The sequence below is a fragment of the Grampus griseus genome, assembly GCF_964374135.1.
Source record: "Grampus griseus genome assembly, chromosome: 11".
Classification (NCBI taxonomy): Eukaryota; Metazoa; Chordata; class Mammalia; order Artiodactyla; family Delphinidae; genus Grampus; species Grampus griseus.
Genome location: NC_139005.1, coordinates 64,916,120 through 64,937,379, shown reverse-complemented (window position 1 = coordinate 64,937,379; position 21,260 = coordinate 64,916,120). Strand labels below are relative to the sequence as shown.

Genomic DNA, 21,260 nt, shown 5'->3' with positions numbered 1-21,260 from the left:
CCACTCTTCCTTAGCCTAGAGAGGGTAGCTTTGTTGCACTTGCTACTTCTGGATCCCTTAGTGTTTTCTCTTACCCCCTTCAGTTGTTAACTATTTTTACTAGTTAACATATTATTAAATGTTTCTCATTAAAGTAACCATTGTGGCTCTGTCTCCTGATTGGGCCATGACTGAATGATGTCCATAAAGCATCTTAGGAATAAGTACAAATAAGTCTTACCTTGCAAATGCAAAAACAGCTGTTCCAAGAAGAATAATTGAAAGGATACACAAAGTGACTGAGAGTATAATCTCTACAGATCTTTCTGAAAGCCCTTCACCTGAAGAGGAAGACATATAAAATCATTATTATTATATGTAATACTACATTGGGTCTCAAAATACAGGAAAAAATTTGGCATAGTTCTCAATAATGCTAATGAAGTGTACAGATGTGTTTCTCTTCTCCTAGATCTTCTAACTTTGGAGCTCAATCCTTGGTGCTCTTCTTTTTTTCTATTTAAACTCACATCTTTGGTGAACCTGTGCAGCCTCATGGTTTTAATTTTCATCTATACGATGATGACTACTTAACTGTAATCTAAGGAACTCCCGACCTGTATATCCAATTGCCTATGATATATCTTTATTTAGAAGTGTAATTAAATTTTAAAAATCAAAATTTCCAAAGCTGAACTCCTATTCTTCCCTCCTTTCAACTGCATCTTTCTACATCTTAGTCGATGGCAACTCCATTGTTCTAGTTGCTCAAGCCAAAAATCTTGGAGTCATACTTGACTTTCTCTTTCATAGAACACATCCAAAATCTCTGAGGAAATCCTGTTGGCTCTATGTTTTTCACTAAAAGAAACTAGGGAAACTTGGAGAGATAGTAATTCCAAAGTGTGATTAGGGAACAAAAGGAATTTGGGATATCTAATGGGGCAAGAAAGCTAAGAAGTGATCAAAGCCTAATGGTATGGAAAGAACAAAAGATCATCTTGAAGAGGTGGCCAAAGATGGAACAATTTAAACTTTATAATGAATAAAAACTGAAATTGATTGAAATAGATTCAATATAAAAATCCATGAGTTCTAATATTATTCAATGAAAGAGAAATGAAAATTAAAACCAAAAAGGTACTAATTTGTAACCTCTGGTTTTAGCTAAACAACTCTTTTTTTACTCTAAAAATTTGTAATTAAAGAGAGAAAATGAAGCATTTTTTTCCCGTGGCTTTCTCATATGAACTGTTTTTTATGAATTAAAAAATAGCCCCAGTTAAGGAGATAAAGCTCCTTATTAGAGGAGAATTCTGTTTAATAAATGTGGAAGAAATAATAAAATTAGAAATTAATTTTGCATTCCTAATGAAATAATTGACTCAGGTAACAATCATAAGTGTATCTCTAAATGACTAGGAGGAAGGTTGAAAGGCATTTGGATATTTAGGGAATGTCAAACTATCATCTCACAGATTATTTGCTGGTTCTAACAAGGGAAAAAACAACTTTCCAGTGAAAGGTCCTTCTGTCATTACCACTAAACTTACTGATCAATTTTAACATCACTGAAAATGTGACAACCAGGTATTATACACCTCCTGATGTGAGGTATTTTGATCTACCCAGCAACACCTGTAAAGTAGCCCTGCCAAAAATGTTCATTGTGAATATTCAAACCTTTAGATCTTATCTCTAATTTACAAGAAAGTAGGAAAAGGAGTTAATGACACCAATAAAAAGCAATCAGACAAATTCAAAATATGGAACCTCTTGATCCTGTTTTAAACAAACTACAAAGAAAAAAATCAGAGGATGCTTTGAAACTATATATATATATATATATATATATAGTTTTACATAATATCAAGGATTTATCATTAATTTTGTTGAACTGCAACAATATAACATACTTATTAGAGAAATATGCTAAACTGTTTTGGAGTGGAATATATAATGCTTTCTGTGATTTACTTTAAAATACTTCAGAAACAAAATGAAAAATGTGTAATTAAAACATGTGGCAAACCATTAAAAGTTATTAAATTTAATTAATAGGTATTTGGGGGTTCATTATACAAAACTTTCGTGTACGCTCTACTCACTTCTCACTACCTCTGCTGCAAGCATCCTGATCAAGGCCACCATCCTGTTTTGCATGAATTGTCGTATGGACACCTAACAAGTCTTCCTGTATCCACCCTGTCCTCTTTCCATCTATTCGCAACATAGTAGCAAGAGTAATGATTTTAAAACATTACCTGTCTACTTAAAATCCTCCTTATCTCTCACAGACAAAATCCAAAGTCCTTCCAATGGCCTATGGCCATAGGTTAATGGCCTCTGGTTCCCTGTTATCTGTTTGACTTCCCTTCCAATCTCCACCTTGCTTACAACTCTGGAGCCAGACTGGCCTCCCTATTGTTCTTGGGACACACCAGGTAACTCTTGATATAGGGCTTTTGGCCAGCTTCTTCCTGTGCATAGAAATGTATTTCTCTTATAGATCTGCCTGGGTAGCCATTTCATTACCATGAGGAATTTGCTCAAATATCACCTAGTCAGTGAAGCCTACACTGACCACCTCTTACGGACTGAATGTATGTGTCCCTCCAAAATTCATATGTTGAAGCCCTAACACAAATACAGTGTGACAGTATTTGAGTAAGGAAGTAATTAATGCTATATGAGGTCACAAGGGTTGGGCTCTAATCTGACAGAATTAGCGTCCTTTTAAGAAGAGACACCAGAAAGCTAGTTCTCTCCCTCCGAGTGCACATGCTGAGGAAAGGCCAAATAAGGACATAGCGAGAAGGAGGCGTTCTGCAAGCCAGGAAGAAAGCCCTTACCACATACTGAAGTGGCTGGAACCTTATCTTTGATTTCTTGCCTCCAGAACTGTGAGAAAATAAACTTCTGTTGTTTAAGCCACTCAGTCTATAGTAGTTGTTATGGCAGCCCAAGCAGACTAAGACATTACCATATTTAAGATTGAAAGCTGCAACTCCTTCACTTCCTGCCTTCCCCCTTCTACCTCCTCTACACTCTGTTCTACTTTTTCTTTTCTCCATAGCCCTTTGTAACATCTTATAATTCATTTATTTATTATCTTATTGTTTATTACCTGTCCAGAATGTAAGATCCCTGAGGACAGGACTCTTTGTTGTATTCAAAACTGTATTCCAAGTCCTGAGAACAGTATCAGGCACATAGCAAATGCTCAATAAATATTTTCTAAATTTACTGATATATAAAAATATCGATTTTGAAGTATATTAGAAATTTAAATTTTTCAGGTTGAAGATTAGGCATTAAACCAAATAAGAATATATGTTATTAATTATTTTGATACAACTAGTAATTATAATTATAACCAATTTTAAGTTATATAATGTATAATTTTACTGTAGAAAGTATTAAAGTCAAGTGACAAAATAGGTTAACTATCTGTAAAATACGCAGGGGTTAATGTTTCATCTTTTCTTCCCTGGACTGATGCTTATGAAATGTTAACACTATGAAAGAGTTTCTGTGGCTATTCTGCATGGTGGATTTGAATGAACACTGAATCTTGAACAGTTTTCAGAGTTTCATGGTCATCTAGAATCTCCAGCTAAATTTAGAAGACTCTAAAGGGGCATGTAGCTCATAAAGTATTTTAGATACACCTTTTTCATACATTAAAATATAAATGGTTTGTTTCATGAATTTTCACATGCTGACTCCTAACTGGATATGCTTGGGAAAGGAAACATGAAGATGAATAGAATCATCTTTATCAGGTAGTATTGAGTCACTGGACCTTGGAACCTAGTGGGGAAAAAATGATTTCATAGACCACAAAAAATTTTCAGATTAGATTACCATTTCAAAGCACTAGCCAAGTGAAGTGAGGAAATGACATATGATGTATTAATAAACAATAGGTAATCCTTTGGGCACATGTATTACAAATGTACTACTAGGAAAGGACAAAATGTACTATGACTGTCCAGCACAAATTTTGATTCACTGCTATGCATGTACCCACAGAGCATTACCAGTACAGAATGAAGTCATTTCTCTAAATCCTTTCACAGAAAACAAAACTCTTTCACTTAAAAATATAAACATGATTCTTTTTCTAACGTGTACGTTTCCTGATTAGACTTAAAATCCATTGAAAGGTCAAATTAAATTGTTTTATGTGCATAACAGCATGTACTACTGTAGTAATTAAGCAAATCATAATTATAAAGCACTACCTAATTTTTCATAGTTTATCTTTTGATTATCATTATTTAAACTCCTCTATGGATCTGACTTTTTAATGCAGCTTTATATCTCTAAGAAGCTTGAACTAAATGAGTTATAAAGCTCCTAGGACAATGCCCGGCTCTTGATATAGGTACTTACTGCATGAAAGATCATCTTCTTAATATTATTATTAATCTTAAAAGAAAACAACTTCTTATAACAGAACTTAAGTATAAAAAGTTCTTCTCTTTTAGCCCAGTATTAGCCATCCAGAATATTCAAATACTGCACAAAGAACTTACTAAAGGTTCTCAATTTCATAATTCAAGAAATGTAAATTAAAATACCCTAAATAAATGTTTTTTAATACATCATATTGGCAAAATATTAGAAGTAGATAATAAACAGTGGCCAGGTTGCAAAGTCATACTTAGTCATTGTTAAAACAAACAAAAAGGAATTATTGCATCTTTATGTGTAAAAACAGTATACTTATGTATGAATGTTAGCCTCAGAAAGCTAAGATGAGCAGGTGCAAAGAGAACAGCTAGAAATAATTTAAAATGTTGAGAAGAGAAAATGGTACAGCAAAGATAGGAAGTCTGTGGGAACAGAAAAATCAGAAATAGTAATGAAATCAAAAGCTACTTGGGCACTTAGTGATTTCCAGGCAACGCAGTACAGTGGTTATAAGCACAGCACTGCCTGAAGTCAGGCTGTCTGGGCCTAAAAGCTGGTGCTGCCACTTCCTAGCTCTGTCACCTTGGGCAAGATGCTTAAAGACCCAGCTTCAGATTTCTTACCAGTAAATTGGGGATACCTATAAACAGGAAATCGTGTTATAGGGTTGTAGTGAAAAATACATGAGGTTATATACAAAAAAACTCATAAAGGGCCTGTCACATAAATAATGTTTCATATCTTTATTAATAACATTTCATAGTCATGAATCTGTCCATTCATCTGATTTAATCTCCCAGTTAGCTTATGAAGTAGGTATTATTATTCTCATTTTGGAAATAAGATTGCAGAAGTTAATTTGTTAAGTAACTAACCCAAGGTCACATAAATTCCATATATGCCAAAACTGCCTGAAATATGCTTGTCTGACTACAGAGTTTACAAGGTTCACCATCACATTGCCACTGCCTCATTAACATCATAAAACCTTCCCCTGCTCCTCTGGTGTCCCGGGGGCAAGTGATCCTTTTGCTGCAAAAAATATATAGTGACTCCCTATCTCTGTTCCCAAGTGAGCATATTGGAACTTTTCATTGTTAGCACAGTAATTAAATGAGAAGTATTATGACAAAAGAAAACAATCACAGAGTGCCTTTGCCATGAGGTTTAAGGTTTCAACTTGTTCAGTTTTAATGAAGCCCTGTGAGGTGCAGAAAGCAGTGTCTGGTTTTCAAATCACAGGAATCCTCTATAATTAAACCTTGCAATCAAAACATTGCCTACAAGCAGTTTCCATAAACTGATGTGCCTAAGGAGGTTTCTTAAAAAAAAATTTAAGAAGGATTCTTGGGAATTTTCTTAATAAAAATCCTAATGCTCAATCCTGAGTGAAAACAAAATCAAGTAAGTTGTAAGTATTTCTTTAGGGTCAAAATGATGGCACATCTCATCTCCCATTATTCCTACAGGCTACAAAGATTTCCCAACGTGCAAACCTCTTCCAGGTTATCAATCCTTACTCAGCAAAGCCCTGTCTGGCCCCTTCTTACTTGTACTGCTGTTAGCCTTTTTCCCGAAACTTAAGCCTTTTAGTTCATCAGTGATTCTTTGCCCCTAATTTTAACATCCAAATAATATCTCTGACAGGCACAACCACTATCAAAATGGTCTGTCTTGTAAATGTATGTCCTATACTAACTTAGAAACACAGCTTTGCAAAGGCACTTAAATCCTGAAGATTGTATTGATAGGCGACTCAGCTTGAAGCTCCTTGCCTGTGGTGTGCAAAATACCAGTACATCCATTGGTGGTTTGATGACCTAGATGGGACCTAGACTTCTTTCGCTGAAGTGTGAGATGCACTCCTAAGTGTTGGGCAGACCTGTTAGAAATGCTGGGAGCCACTAGCCTGTTGCAAATGCTGTCCTATATCCCAATACATGACATGTTTGAGAGAAAAAAAGGACTCAATCATCCTTTGTACGCTTACGATGACACCAATGCATTTTACTATTTGCTTGCCTCCATTCTTATAGCCATGAAACCATTCTTGCCATTGACCACTGCCCACTGTAGAAACAGTCAACTTTATTTCCTTTTTGGGTCCTTCTACTATATCCTCCTCGGCAATGTTCTTTTCCCAAAAACTCTATGACTCCATGGCCTTTTATTAATGCCAATTATAGACCAGCACCTTTTCTGTAGGGTGTTCTTTGGTTCCTGACTCAAGAGTGAATCTGATATACACAGAACCACAATATCCAATAGCCAGGTAGAAAATTAATATGAGTACAGAAATTGATGGTGTTACATCCATTAACCAGCAAAATGACTGGGCTACTTTGATGGACATCAAGGAATTCTGCTCCTGTGGTACACACCATATTCCAAATCTGAACATTTCATTTCACCACAACTGAGGGTTGCACTCCTTTTAATTTCCTCCACTCCTGCCCAGCACTGTTTTCCTAGCTACAAATAACTATCTAGATAGCAGAATTTTATGTGGTCAATTGGAATAAGATTAGAGAGCAAACTCCTATTATAAAGCTGCTACCTATCAGGAGAGAGCCCATGGGAGGCCACCCTAAGGAGGAGCCTGAAAGGCTATCCTGGTGCCACTGGTCTCCAAATAGCATATGAACCCTGAAAAACTGATTGTAGATACGTGGGACTCTTCCTTGTCACAACCCCTTACCAACCCAATGGCATTTCACTGACTGTGCCCAGCCTGTGTTTCCCTAGTCCCTCCTATTCTGACCTTGACAGGATCTGGTGCTCTGCCGTTCATTATACATCTTACATCCCCTTATACTCCTGCTGTTACCAGGGCACACAAACATTAGCACCTGGATGACTTGGGTGGTGGTGATGATTCCAAAAGGGGAATCAGAGAACTCATGGTGTATTTCTTCTGTCTTCTAGAATTACTTATTGTATTCCACTGCCTTGGCTGAGAGACAAAGAAAGAAAGAGAAGACCGTCGCTGAGGGACATCTTGAGACTACCTGTGGCCAAAGTGATGGACGAGGCCCATCCTTGGCCAAAGGGAAGCCATTTAGCAGAATCTGGGAATCACGTCCCTGTACACCATGGTTCCTGATGCTTGGTTTCCCTCCTCTTTCGTTCCTGTTAACCTAGATGTCTCAACTTTACCTTTCAGATAATTGGCTGAATATGTTGTCCTCATATCCATAATCTACATAAAACCAGCAAGCTATGAGATGAACAGCACACAGCAAACAACACAACAAAGTGATCTCTTTTTAGCACCGCATCCTCAAAATATCATCTCTCTAAGACATATGAGCTAATCCACTTGTACTATGTTTCTTCCATCGGTAAATATACTGGGTCACCATTTAGCTGTGATAATACGTAGTTTCTGAATGCTGTAACTTAAAGGAAGTTAAGTTGATGCCATAAAAACATTTACTGTGGTGGTGTCAGGGTGTGATAAACTCACCTATCAAATGCAGAAACGCTTGACACAACTCCAAAACCACAAGTCTAGTCAGCTGATTTAAAAATGATTGATTACGTAAAATTAGTCAAACCAGTGATTTTATGGAATTTAAGCAGACAGCACAGCCAACGAAATCTATGTTATTCCCCTATAAACATTAATGTAGCAAACCGTGTGCCCCTTCATTTCTTCAAGGTCCAAAGTTTCCTTAACTAAGTGGAGGCTGCAGAAACTGGTTTATACAATTAATGTTCCACAACCAGATGAGAATTTCTAACTGAAAAGGGTGGAACATTTTCCGTCTTCTTCCAGCCATAATTATCACTGAAATCTATTGCATTCATGATATACTGTGGATCAGAACAACACACAAAGTTCCACACTCTCGGAGCCTGACACAGAGGAAACAGAAAGCTGTGATTTACTCAGAGAAGTCCTAGGGAAACAATTTCTCCTAAGGAAATATATTTTTAAAATCTTCCCTTATAACTCATCCAAAAAGAAGCTATTAAGCATTGAACACTTTATAACTATAAAATATTAATATCTTTACCTATATTATTTTACACAGATCTTTCAAGGCAAGGAAACTGAGGTTTATAGAAATTATTTTCTCAAGTGGTAGAGCCAAGATTTGAATCCAGGTCTAAATCCTGCATTTGTATCATAATGGTTGTAAAATTTGTGCCGGCAGAGCCACGTAATTACTTAATCTGGGCCGCGGTTTCCTCATCTGTAAAGTGGAGCTAACACTGACACCTAACAGGGTTTCTGAACCTCAGCACTATTGACTGTGGGTTAGATAACGCTTTGCTGGAGGGGCTGTCCTATGCACTGTAGGATAGGTACAGCATCCCTGGCCTCCCCGCTCACTAGATGCCACTAGCTCAGCCTGCACAATTGTGACAACCCAACCAAAAATGGCTCCAGACATTGCCTAATGTCCCCTGGAGAGTAAAATCACTGGTTGAGAACCACTGACCTAAATTAAAGGACAGCTGTGAAGAGCCCATCAGTGAATACATACAAAGAGCCTCAGAGTATGTCTGGCCCAGAATATTTAATGTTAGATAGGTTGGTGGTGAAGAAGGACGAGGGGAGGAGGGGGAAGAGAAGAAGTAGTAGCCATAGTAGGGAGAGCAGGAGGGGGAGAGGAAGGGGGAGAAAAGGAAGAAGAAGAAACATACTTGCATCTGACTAAATTGTATTGATGTTTTATTCAGGACTGACTGGGTGTATATAATTGAAAAACTCAGAGTTGATCAGAAAGAAAATAAAATTTAAAAAGACAGGTAGGCTTCTGTCTTTTAGGATTATTTCAGGAAAGTTTCCATAATCCTTTTTCTTTTTTTATGAAGTAAAAATGTTTTACATATAAGATTACATATTAAACAGCCAAATAAATATTTGCTTAGTGTAATATTCCACACATCAGCCTAGACCAAATACCATATTGAAGTCTATGTCCAGATTTGAATAGATGGAACGTCCATCACTTAAAAGAGTATTATAAATACTATTTTTCCTTAGGATAATTAACCTTGAAATGATTTTATCCTTGAGAACATTCGTCATGGATTAATACATTTACTAATGAATGTTACAGCTGTGATTAGCGTGTTGAGATTATAAATGAAATTAACTACAAAATATGTCTTACCTAAAGTCTTAACAGGATCAGAGTAATCAGAGTCAGTAAATTGTCCCATGACATTTGTGGCTCTAAATTTAAACCTATGAAATAAAAAACAACAACAATTTACATACCATATGACTTTTTTTCTATGAATAATTTAACAAATGACTGTGAAAAAGACAGTTTTGTTAAAGAGAAAGTTAACTTACAAAGCGTAAACTTGGAAATCAGTCACCATCAGGACAAATAAATAATATCTTTACTTGAAATTATCTTGTACATGGACCTCTTGAACTTCATGAGAGAGTGACCAAAAATTTGACCAGACTCATGAAGAGTCAGCAGGTTAATCAAATGAAGTAGATCACCTCCTTCATGGATTTATTTGGATGAAACCACTGAATGTCTGCACAAGCACACTTTATAAATATAAAGCATAATAACTGTTATACCTCAGCCACCTTGGAAAATGCCAATAAGCCAGATTTAGAATAGTCATATAAAACTCATCCTGTTCAAATACAAACAAATGAAGAACAGTGCTTCTTAATTCCGAGTGTGCACTTTTCACTTTCTGTGCTTTCATGACATATGAAATACAAGATGGATGCAGAAGAAAGTCAATCTTAAAAATCACTGGTTGATTCTGTCACTACAGAGACAACCGAAATTTACCTTATTTTAAAACTATGGGACTTCCCTGGTGGCACAGTGGTTAAGAATCTGCCTGCCAATGTAGGGGACATGGGTTCAAGCCCCAGTCCAGGAAGATCCCACAGGCCTTGGACCATCTAAGCCCGTGCACCACAGCTACTGAGCCTGTGCTCTAGAGCTCACGAGCCACAACTACTGAGGCTGCATGCCACAACTACTGAAGTCTGTGCTCCTAGAGTCCATGCTCTGCAACAAGAGAAGCCACCATGGTGAGAAGCCTGCGCACCACAACGAAGAGTAGCCCCCGCTCACCACAACTAGAGAAAGCCCGCGGGCAGTAACGAAGACCCAACGCAGCCAAAAATAAATAAATTTATTTAAAAAAGGAAATCTTTAAAAAAACAAAACTATGAACCTACAAGAATTTTAAAATATAAAACCAATCTATATTAATAAATTGTACTTCATAATTTAATCCCTACTCTTCTCAAATTCTTATGATTTTATGGATTATATGAAATGTTTTGGAAAAAATGTAAAATCAACAATTCTTGGATAAATATTAAACTTTGTGGTATATCATTTCTGTAACTGTTACCGTATGATGATCAATTTCAGGCCATAACTTAGTAACCCAAGTAATTGTACTTAATAACAGATAATAGAGCATTCTTTTTTCAAATGCCTAACTTCTCTAACTTTTCTAATGTTAACTTGTCCTAGGATGTTTATGAAGAACTTAACAGTGCTTTAGCAGGCAAAAATGAAACTAGCTGTATTTTTCAAATTTAGTAGTAAAAATTGTATTTTGAAAATTAAATAATTTAAATAATTAAAAAATTATAGTCATGACACAAAATAACAGTCAATTTAGTAGGAGAAAAATAACCAATTTAGCAAAGCATTTAATAAAGCTAACATATCAGCATTGGTTTTTATATTAGATTATTATAATCTATACAATACCAAATATTAAAGTGAATTGTAAAGATTTCAATTCCTCATTCAGTTGTTTGATAGTATGAAAAGCTGAAAATGATTGCTATGACTGAGGTAAACTGAAGCCATAATTAACTGAAAGATGAGGATCATGTTTCTAAAAACCTGACATTAGCATGCATGGCAGAGAAATGAGTGAAAAACACGAAACAGTACACATTAGTCACATTACCCTTTACAGAAAGAATTAAATTCTACCTGTGTTCTCCAATTTGCACATTTTTCATATTGCCCTTAGTCACTTAACACGTCAAACCATAATTACTTTTAAGCTTGCCTACTTTCCCTACAACTGTATGTTTACGGGATGTAAGGACAATGCCTTGTTGATCTTTATCATGCATTAGGTCACAGTACATTATGGATGCCCAGCACTTACTGGAAAGATGACAGGAGAGGTAGATGGATGATGAAAGTTGTCAGCTAGCTTGCTAACATGATGCACAGTAAGCGTAAACTATACTTACAAGTATTGCTTTTTTGGTTTCAGAGGTCCATTGCAGATTTTGTCTTCATTGCCAGGAATCATACATGCGTTATCAGCACCTATGATGTAAATTTCTTCATTGCCACTAAACTTTGTCTTTTCCTCTGTACATGGGGGATTAGGAAAGCCTTCATTTGTAAAATATGGCCTTGGCTTATTAAAATATGCATCATACCACTTTGTTACATTTCCATCATGCTGAGCTATTTTCAGAAAAAAGAATAATGATTACAAGTAATATCCAAATGTATTTTCACATTTATAAAGGGTGTTTCTATAATTGCATGAGGCAAACCTGGATGCAACATCTGTCACTCTGTGAACCACTGGGGATGATTCAGCTGATCTACCTGGATAATTAGGGAACCCTATCCATTCCCATCACACATGAATCCATAGGCATTGTGGAGAATGACTTCTCGGAGAAAAAACATTCCTCCGTCAAGGGTAACTAACTCTCTTTCACACCTCCAAAGATCCTGCCAAACTCAACACAATCCTACCAGCATATGGAATAAATAAATCACATATTTTAACCATGCCTTTTAAAATTTTGGTAAAACATTTTAGGCATATATTAATGATCAGTAAAATTAATAATAATATTGACAATCTATTAAACTCAAGAGATGTATAATAATCAGGAGTCAACCTCATATTACTAATTTTGAGTTGAAATGTCTTTAGCATTCAGCAGTTCACACACTGCAATTTGACAAGATAAGCTGGCATGTGATGATACCTCCTGCTTCTGCTACAAGCACCTGTACACTTTTGATTGGTCCATGGTCATCATTATAGTAACATATTGGCATTCTGATTGTAATTGTTGTTGAAGTCACAAGAAGTTTTCCCGTGGCATCATAAATAGGGGTTGGTTTGGTTTTTGGTCGCGCTGGAGCTATAAACAAAGAAGAAATATCACTACCAATTCATTTTTTGTTTCTGCAGAGAAAATCATTTTGAATTCTCCTTTCATGCAGTAATTTACGGATAAAGTGATGACAAATATAAATAACAAATGAAACAGATTTCTGTTTGGATACAGCAGATATTTAGCAATTATTACCTCCTAATGGTATAATTATATATTTGAGACTTGCCTAAGATAATGGGACCCAGGTGTGATTTTCAGACATCTGACTCCTCTTTATATATTAAAGAAATTCAAACTGTATTTATAATTTTCACAAATGCATTAAATCATACTAGTATTTTCATGTTTTTTTTTTTCTTTTACTTCCTTTAGCTGATTTACCAGTTTCTATTCTAGTCATACCAGGAGCCCTGCCCTCTAACCCTGCAGTTATCCATACCAAACATCTGGATGGTATCCTCACATATTTTTCTCTATGTTCACATAATCATATAAAGTCATACATCATGGATTCTTCTCACTGATATGTTTTAATGGTGCTATATTAAGTATTATAATTACCCCACATATTGTTTTTCTCACTTAAATAAGACTTGTGTAAATCTTTTCAAGTCACCAAGTTCTGGCTAACTCATTCTTCTTAATGACTATGTTGTACATCATGGTGCAACTGCGTCATATTTATTCAGTCATTCATCTAGTGATGGGAATTCACTTTTCCTTCAGGTTTTGAACATTTGCTTCACTACTCAGCCTTATACATTTAGCCTTATTTACTGATCCTTTTATTTCTATGGAATATATTCCCAAGGGCAGAATTTCTGGAACAAAAGAAACATGTACTTTTAACTTTAACAGATACTGCCAGAATAATTTTCTAAAAGTGCCATGATAATTCACGTTTTACCGTCAATGCATGCAAGTACCTCCAAAATCAACATTTGTAGAAGCTCCTCTCGTTTCATTTCATCTTATAGCTACATACACTAGCTGAGCATCAGTAAGTTGCTTAATCAAACTTCAATTCTCATATTTATAAAATCTTTTAAAAAAGCCTCTCCGACAATGCCATAAAATTGCCAATATCATTTCCATTTTATACATGAGGAAAATGGTCTTATGCTACGTAGTGGTAAGAGGGAACTATCAAGACTGGAACCAAATCTTTCTGACTTGATCCCTTAGCTCACTCCTCTGAGACATAAAAGTTACGATGACATTAGATGTATAGAAGTTTATTGGGGAAAATATCTATGAGAATCAAGGGGCAGGGAGCAATAGCAGGTGGCATGATCACAGGCCTGACACGTGTGAATGGGGAGAAGGAAGGAAGAAAGGATTCAGCAGGAAGGGCCTCAGGTTTCAGGGAGTTCTGAGAAACTTGGAGAGAGGCCACTGGGGAGTCCCCAAGACAAGGTTTCCTGTTAGAGGACTCTGGCATGCGACAGTACTATCCAACTCGGTATTATCTGTCAAATGCAAATCTAATGAGACAACTATTAATCCAGTGTCACTCCATGTCAATAAAATCATGCATATTACTGGAGAAAAATTCATTTCTCTAGGACTGAACCACTGCCCCTTAGTACTCATATATCTTCTCTAGATAACTGGTCATGAGTCTATCCACCCTATGTAAGGCATGGAAAGTCAGAACTAGTCATGTCTGCCTGAGGATGAGCAAGTATCTGAAATGGGAAGTTTTACTAAATAAATATAATGCATCTATTGTTACCCGTATACTGAATATATGAATATGTCTGCCACTAAATAACAAAGAGAAATTAGGATGGTATGAGGTAAGCTCTTCTTTATGAAGTCATTTTCTAAAGTAGCTGATATTTTTTAGACTTCAGGAGTTTGTACATTCCAAGTACATATTTATCAACTAAAAGCAAATAACACAAATAGTATTATAGTTATATAAACTACCCATTGATAAAAAGTAAAATGTATCAGCTTCATCTTATAGTGATTAGTTCTTATTCTTAACAATGCTTGTTTCCAGGCACTGTCCCATGGGTTTTTCAAAGATTCTCTCTTTTAATCCTCACAGCAACTTACGAGGTAGGAACTAGTATTATCTCCATTACAGGCTTACAGGTGTTCAGAAACTTGTCCAAAGTCAAACAGGTATCAAGTGGCCAATCCAGAATTCAACCTCAGCAACCTGACTCTAGACTCAGCCTAAAAGCTGGCACTTTTGATCACTGTGCTGTGCTATGCTTACCAAAGACTGAGAAAAGCTACTTTTCGTTTCAGAGAGAGGAGCATCAGGTGGAATTCTACTAAAGGTCAATACACTTTTTTTTTTTAATCTCTCTGCAGGTTTTACACAGGATTTTAGAGAAGTGGCAAAACTGTGTGCATATTTTCAGTCTTGAGAAGGCACCTTGAATGACTGAATGCCCCCGAGGTCCTCTTAGTAATCTTTTATGGCTTTTGTGGAATTTGGTGGGGGAGGCAGTCTCCAAATTTTTGTATATTTTCTATGAAAAAACATCCCTGTCAATAATGAATTGATAGATCTACTTTTATAGTCAGAATCATAAAGTTGATTATATGGTAGTTCAGTAAGCACTATTTGATTAACTGAAAAGAATCTGACTTTCAAAATAAATAAAGATCAGTCAAGGAATCTAATTAGAACTAGTCGAAGTCTAGTCACGGGTAATTTAAAGGAGCTTTCTTTTCAATAAAATTTTAAAAACAAAATACAATTATAAACCTTGTCTCAGAAAAGTTTAAATTTAGCAGAAAAGAAATATAAGATAAATAGCAGTGGGCATTCTCTGTAATTAACATGGTAATTTGCATTATGATTAAGATATTTTAATTATAGCCTGAATAAGCATACATTACTTATTACTTAATATATGCTTATTATATGCATATGCATGGTTTAAAAGCTTAACTACATCCTTAACTCTAATACAGAATACAAATTATAATTACTCTTTGATTAATAGTATTTCATGGGAAGGCAGCTCATGTACCTTTAATATCCATGGTTATTCTCATTTGAACGTTTGGCCCTGCACCAGCACTATTGATCGCATAAACCTAAAACAAAGAAACACCTTGTTATTATTTTCAAATTATTGCATGGTTATGGTTATATGGTTATATGTCATTTTAAAATGATTGCACTTTTGAAAACAATTCATATAGTCTGTTAATTATATTTTCTTGCACTCAAATTAATATATGGAGGAAGAACGTTAGCAATAAAATAGTTCTTATAACTGATATTATGGTACTAAGCCCTGAGAACAAAGGCTAAGTGACCTAAACAGCCCTATCATACAGACCAAGAATGATGTGGCTTCGATTTGAACCTTTAGGAGGAAAGAGCAGAAAAGTCACTATGTCTACACTCTCTCTTCATCTACTCCAACATCTGTTCCTTCTCTCTGTAGCTAGGTTAACTCCGGCTTTCTTTAAATCCATATTCAAGACGCTCTTTTTTTTCCTTCTCTGAGATGAAACCCTATTCCTCAGCCTCCCAGTTTTCCTGTATTAAATCATCCCTCTGAAAGTTGGCCTTTATACCCTGCTTCACCCCTGCCCCCAAATATCTGACGCTATACCCTGCATAATGCAGCATATACACATAAAGCATTGCTGTTTGAATCTACAGCGGGTGATTTACACAAACGTGAATCCTTTCAATTAACTTTGTGCTTAGGAAGCTGCAGACACAGGCTCTTCTTTTATTCACTTTATCTTGCTATGTAAAATAAAGACTGTGTTCTTGGCCAATTTCATTGTATTCAATAAACGCAATTCAGAATATATCATTTTTGGAATTAATAAATTTGTTTCATACGTTAGTGACCCACCCTCCACCCCCTGGATAGCTTCAGAAGTATTTTGATTGAATTAAAATAGTAATATATGTGATGTGGTAGGTATACTAAATAAACCAAGCCCATAAAATGCTTAAAAATATCTAAAGGAAATATTTATTGGTGCATGTAATTTTAAAAAGGAAGTATTCAAAATAAAAGTGATGTTATGAAGTGCTTAGTTATTTTTATTTCTTTACAATCTAACCTTTAAGTGAGATAATAAAGTTGGGCAGTGCTTCTCAACCTGCAGTGAGCAAAGAAGTCACTTGCAAACCCTGTTAAATGAAGATCTGTAGGTTTTGATTCAGTAGGTTGGGACAGGTGCGAAAGTTACACATTTCTAATAAACTCTCAGGTGTTGAGGACACTATGTTGCACTTTGCAAAGAATCAGATTTTTCTGTAAATTATGAATTGGTTATACTTTATTTCCTGTTTTTATTTGCAAGAGCCAAAACTGTTACAACACTTGCTACCTACCATACCTATTAATATCCTACATAGAAATTACTATTTTTATTACTAATTTTTCAGATAAGGAAACTGAGGCACAGATTTGAGGAAATTGCCCAGAAAGAAACTAGCAGAGCCAGAATTTGAACCTAGGTCAGTTCATTCCCTTAACCACCACCTTCTCTCTAATAGATCTTCTACAACGGGGGTTCATTTAATGGTACGTGCAGCAAGAATCCTAGCAAGTCAGATTACATAATGAGATATAAAGTTTGCGAGGGAACACAGATTATTAATGACAGTTTTCTGATATAAACAGTTGATAGGAAGATTAGTTATGGAGCTACTTGGATGTATAGGGTGAATTCTATGTTGCTTAAAAGATGATTTTCTGAACTTTATGATTGTTTGAAAATTCCAAGACATGCAAAAATAGTGAAAGGATGAAACAAATTGTGTATGTGTTTGGGTGTATGTATATGAACTCACACACATATTTACTTTACCAAATGGATAATTTAGAATTAAGATGTAAAATAACATTAGCTTTTAGTAATAGTTGTGTGAAATACATGTGAATTTCAATCACATAGTTATTTCTGACTTCTGCCTTTGAAATTTGATTTTCCACCTATAATCACACAGAAAGTTTTTCTTTAGGCAGAATCATCTCATTATATATATCTGCTCTTTAACTTTTATTTATCGATTTTATTTATTTATTTTTGGATGCATTGGGTCTTCATTGCTGCTCGCAGGTTTTCTCTAGTTTCGGCGAGCAGGGGTCACTGATCTTTAACTTTTAACGTGGATTTTCTTCCTGCTTTATTTCTGGATTTCCACTATAATTGTGCAAACTTTTTTGTTGTTTACATATTTTCACAGGACTTGCTGTATTAAAATAGGAAAGCAGCAATTTTGTTTCTCCAAATTTATTTTCAGTTGGCATGTCTTAAGCGATCCCACGAAAAGATAGGAAAAATGTATTATGTACATCAGCTGCAGTATTTTTGAATGCTGAGTTTGTAAACCAACTTTGTAAGATAGGTGAATAATTAAAAGCTATGTATTCTTACACTGATGTTGTATGTATGTCCGCCTTTTAGTCCTTCTAACATTGCAATGACAGATGTGTCCGTTTTCTGGATAATACTGAGGTTGCGAATCTGGACAGCAGTGGGATCATCTTCTTGGTAAACCAAAGCTTGATACACTTGGATATTTCCATTAGGTTGAGAAGGGGGAAGAAATGTTAACTGAAATTTTGTAACTTCATCTGGTATCTTCTGAAATGTCATGTTGTTCGGTGGGTCCTTAGGGACTGAAATGAAATATTTAGCAATTACAATTTAAAAAAAATTTGTGTTCATTTTGATGTCCATATAAAACTGATTTGCTTCAAGTTTCTGTTTATAAAGAGTATTACACAGATCATTTAAGCTATTTAATTTTGAAAACAAGCAAAATGGCTCATGCATTATAGAATCATTGACATCTATAAATCACAGAAACCATAACAGTGATCCAATTTATTTGCTTATTTATTTAGCCTTTTGTAATATATGTATTTTTATACAGAATGCATTTCTATGATACTCTGAACTTAAAAATAATGTATAGACTCACAGGAAGTTGCAAAAGTCATACATACAGTCCCCTGTAACCTTCCCCCAGCTTTCCCCAGTGGTGATATCTTATGTAACTGTTTTTTAATATCAAACCTGGAAACAGACACTGGTACAATAATGTTGACTATAGACGTTATTCAGTTTTCACCATTTTTCATGCTTTCCTGTATCTGCGTGTAGTTCTATGCAATTTAATCCCATGTGTAGATTCCTGTAACCATCACCAGAAATGAGATACAAAACTATTCCATCACCATAAAGAAATGTCCCCTTAGACTTGCACTCCATGCCTCCTCACAACACTAATCAATCTCCATTTCCATAGTTTTGTCATTTGCAAAAGACAATAGCACAGTGACCTTGAGGTCCATCAGGGTTGTTGTATATCAATAGTTCATTCTATTTTTATTGCTGAGTAGTGTTCCATTTTATGGATGTACGAGTTTAATTTATAAAAACATTTGGGTTTTTTCCAGTTATTTGTTGTTGTCATTACTAATAAGTCTTCTATTAACATTCATATACAGATATTTGCATGGACATTAAGTTTTCAATTCTCTATGATAGTTGCCCAAGAGTGTATTTGGTGGATCATGTGGTTAAGTGCATTTAAAAAAAAATTTTTTTTAACATCTTTATTGGAGTATAATTGCTTTACAATGGTGTGTTAGTTTCTGCTTTATAACAAAGTAAATCAGCTATACATATACATATATCACCATATATCCTCCCTCTTATGTCTCCCTCCCATCCTCCCTATCCCACCCCTCTAGGTGGTCACAAAGCTCCCAGTTGATCTCCCTGTGCTATGCGGCTGCTTCCCACTAGCTACCTATTTTACATTTGGTAGTATATAAAAGATCACCAAACTATTTTTCCATTGTAGCTATACCCTTTTACATTGCCACTAGCAATGTATGAGAGATCTAGTATTTCTGCATCTTTTCCAACATTTGGTATTGTCACTATTTTAAAAATTATTATTTCATCTGTTCTAGTCGATGTATAGTGATATATCACTGTGGTTTCAATTTGCATTTCCCCAATAGCTAATGGTGTTGAAAACCTATCTTATCATGAGTTTATCTGCCAGTCATATATCCTCTCTGGTAAAATGTCTGTTCACGTTGTCAATTTTCTAACAGGATTCTTTTTAAGTGTTGAATTTTAAGATTTCTTTATGTTCTAGATATTCCAGTTTATTTTTGATAAATAAAAGTTATCCTAACATGTAACTAGCTAAATATCAATAAATTATTTTAAAATGATACACATGAGGATAAAATTATTTATGAATAATTTTATGAAAGACTAGTTTTTGTTGTACTACATAATCAGTGTTCTTTAAATAAATGACTCATTGAATGAACGTATCTTATTTTGATCACACTGAAATGGATATTCCATTCTAAATTCTAAAATTCTAAGAATTTCCATGAAAAGGCTGTTGATATTTGGCTGTCAATGATTCAGATATTCAGATATTGCTGCAAACATCCCTAGAGATAGTGCCCTATGGCAAGCAAAAAATAAGTAAATAAATAACAGTGAGAAAGAAAAGAGAGAAAAGCAAATAAACATGTCATTGTGCCAAATATCACAGGATGAAAAAATGCATAGCTGAAATAAAGGTTAAATTGGTTCAACACACATTTTCACAACATTTGCTGTTATACATTTTTATGATACATAAGAAACATATATATTTTTTCTTTTTATAAGAATTGTTTCTCTAAAATTAGGATCAGCTTTAAAAAGCTGAATACATGAAAGAATTATCTGAATGCTAGAAAGAACCTTCTATCTGCCAAATATCTTTCGTTTAACGTCTAAAATTCTACTCTTAGAGGTTTAGTAGAAATTTATTAAACTATGGTATCCTTGGAAGAGTTAACACATTAGGATTTGCAATCAGTGCTTTGTGGTGTGAATGTGAATAAGTTTAGCAGCAACTTTCCTCACAGATAGGTAGGATGGGGGAGAAGTGCAAAAAGTGTAATAAGAAAATAAGTACCTGGAATATACATGGCCACAAAATGGAAACAAGCAGAATTTTAGGGTGCTGAGGATAGGATGTACTTTTCAATTTAGAACCGTAAGTTTATAGACAACAGAGTATGTAGCATAATGAAAAGACTAGCTAAAAAATATTTTACCTCCTATACTTACCTTACAGATAGCAACAAATAAACTATAGCAACACATCCCTTCATGTGCTCTTTCCAAAGATATATCTGGTGGCAAAGAACATCAGGAGTCTGAAGGAGGATGGGGCAAGCGAGTTCTGGGAAGTTGACTTTCCACATTAAATTCTTATTGGTTACAATCTTATTATTCATTCAGACCCTGTTCATAGGAACTGGAGGAAATCTGTACAGATTCTGACATTTATCAAATAGATTATGTAATAAAACATGTCACTTAACTAAGTGAAGAAAACAGATATGGTGAAACATAACCTGGGTTCTACTTCTGAATTCTAGATTATTTAATAATGGAGTATTATTACTTTAATGTGCATTTAAACCGTGGGAGAGAAATAATTAAAATGGAATTTAAGGTGAAGCTTTATTGGCTATAGACAGTTGGACAAAATCATCTCTTAGGCAAGGTAACTCAACTTCTGAAATAGTGTTTAAATAAATGCAAAAAAGTACAATTGGTTACCTTACTATGAACTAATTTATTTTTGTATTTACAAGTATTGATTACTCTACATAATTCCACTTTGCCTCAAAAATGTAAATACAAAGCTTTACTCTTGTCAGTCACAGTGAGTCACTGAAGTTTAAACTTATATGCTTAAAAAATT

The 21,260-nt window shown here is 35.0% G+C and overlaps 1 protein-coding gene across 2 annotated transcripts in view; it reads right to left on the bottom strand.

The window, feature by feature from the left end:
- The window catches only part of PTPRQ (protein tyrosine phosphatase receptor type Q), a gene marked incomplete at its 5' end in the record, with an annotated part of 251,914 nt that overhangs the window by 43,705 nt on the left and 186,949 nt on the right, over window positions 1–21,260 (bottom strand). For both annotated transcript variants that reach the window (XM_082665174.1, XM_082665173.1), the window contains 6 exons: window positions 221–320; window positions 9,525–9,598; window positions 11,621–11,843; window positions 12,383–12,541; window positions 15,514–15,580; window positions 17,897–18,141. In XM_082665174.1, coding sequence (XP_082521300.1) covers window positions 221–320; window positions 9,525–9,598; window positions 11,621–11,843; window positions 12,383–12,541; window positions 15,514–15,580; window positions 17,897–18,141 — 868 coding nt within the window. The remainder of the gene's footprint in view (window positions 1–220; window positions 321–9,524; window positions 9,599–11,620; window positions 11,844–12,382; window positions 12,542–15,513; window positions 15,581–17,896; window positions 18,142–21,260) is intronic.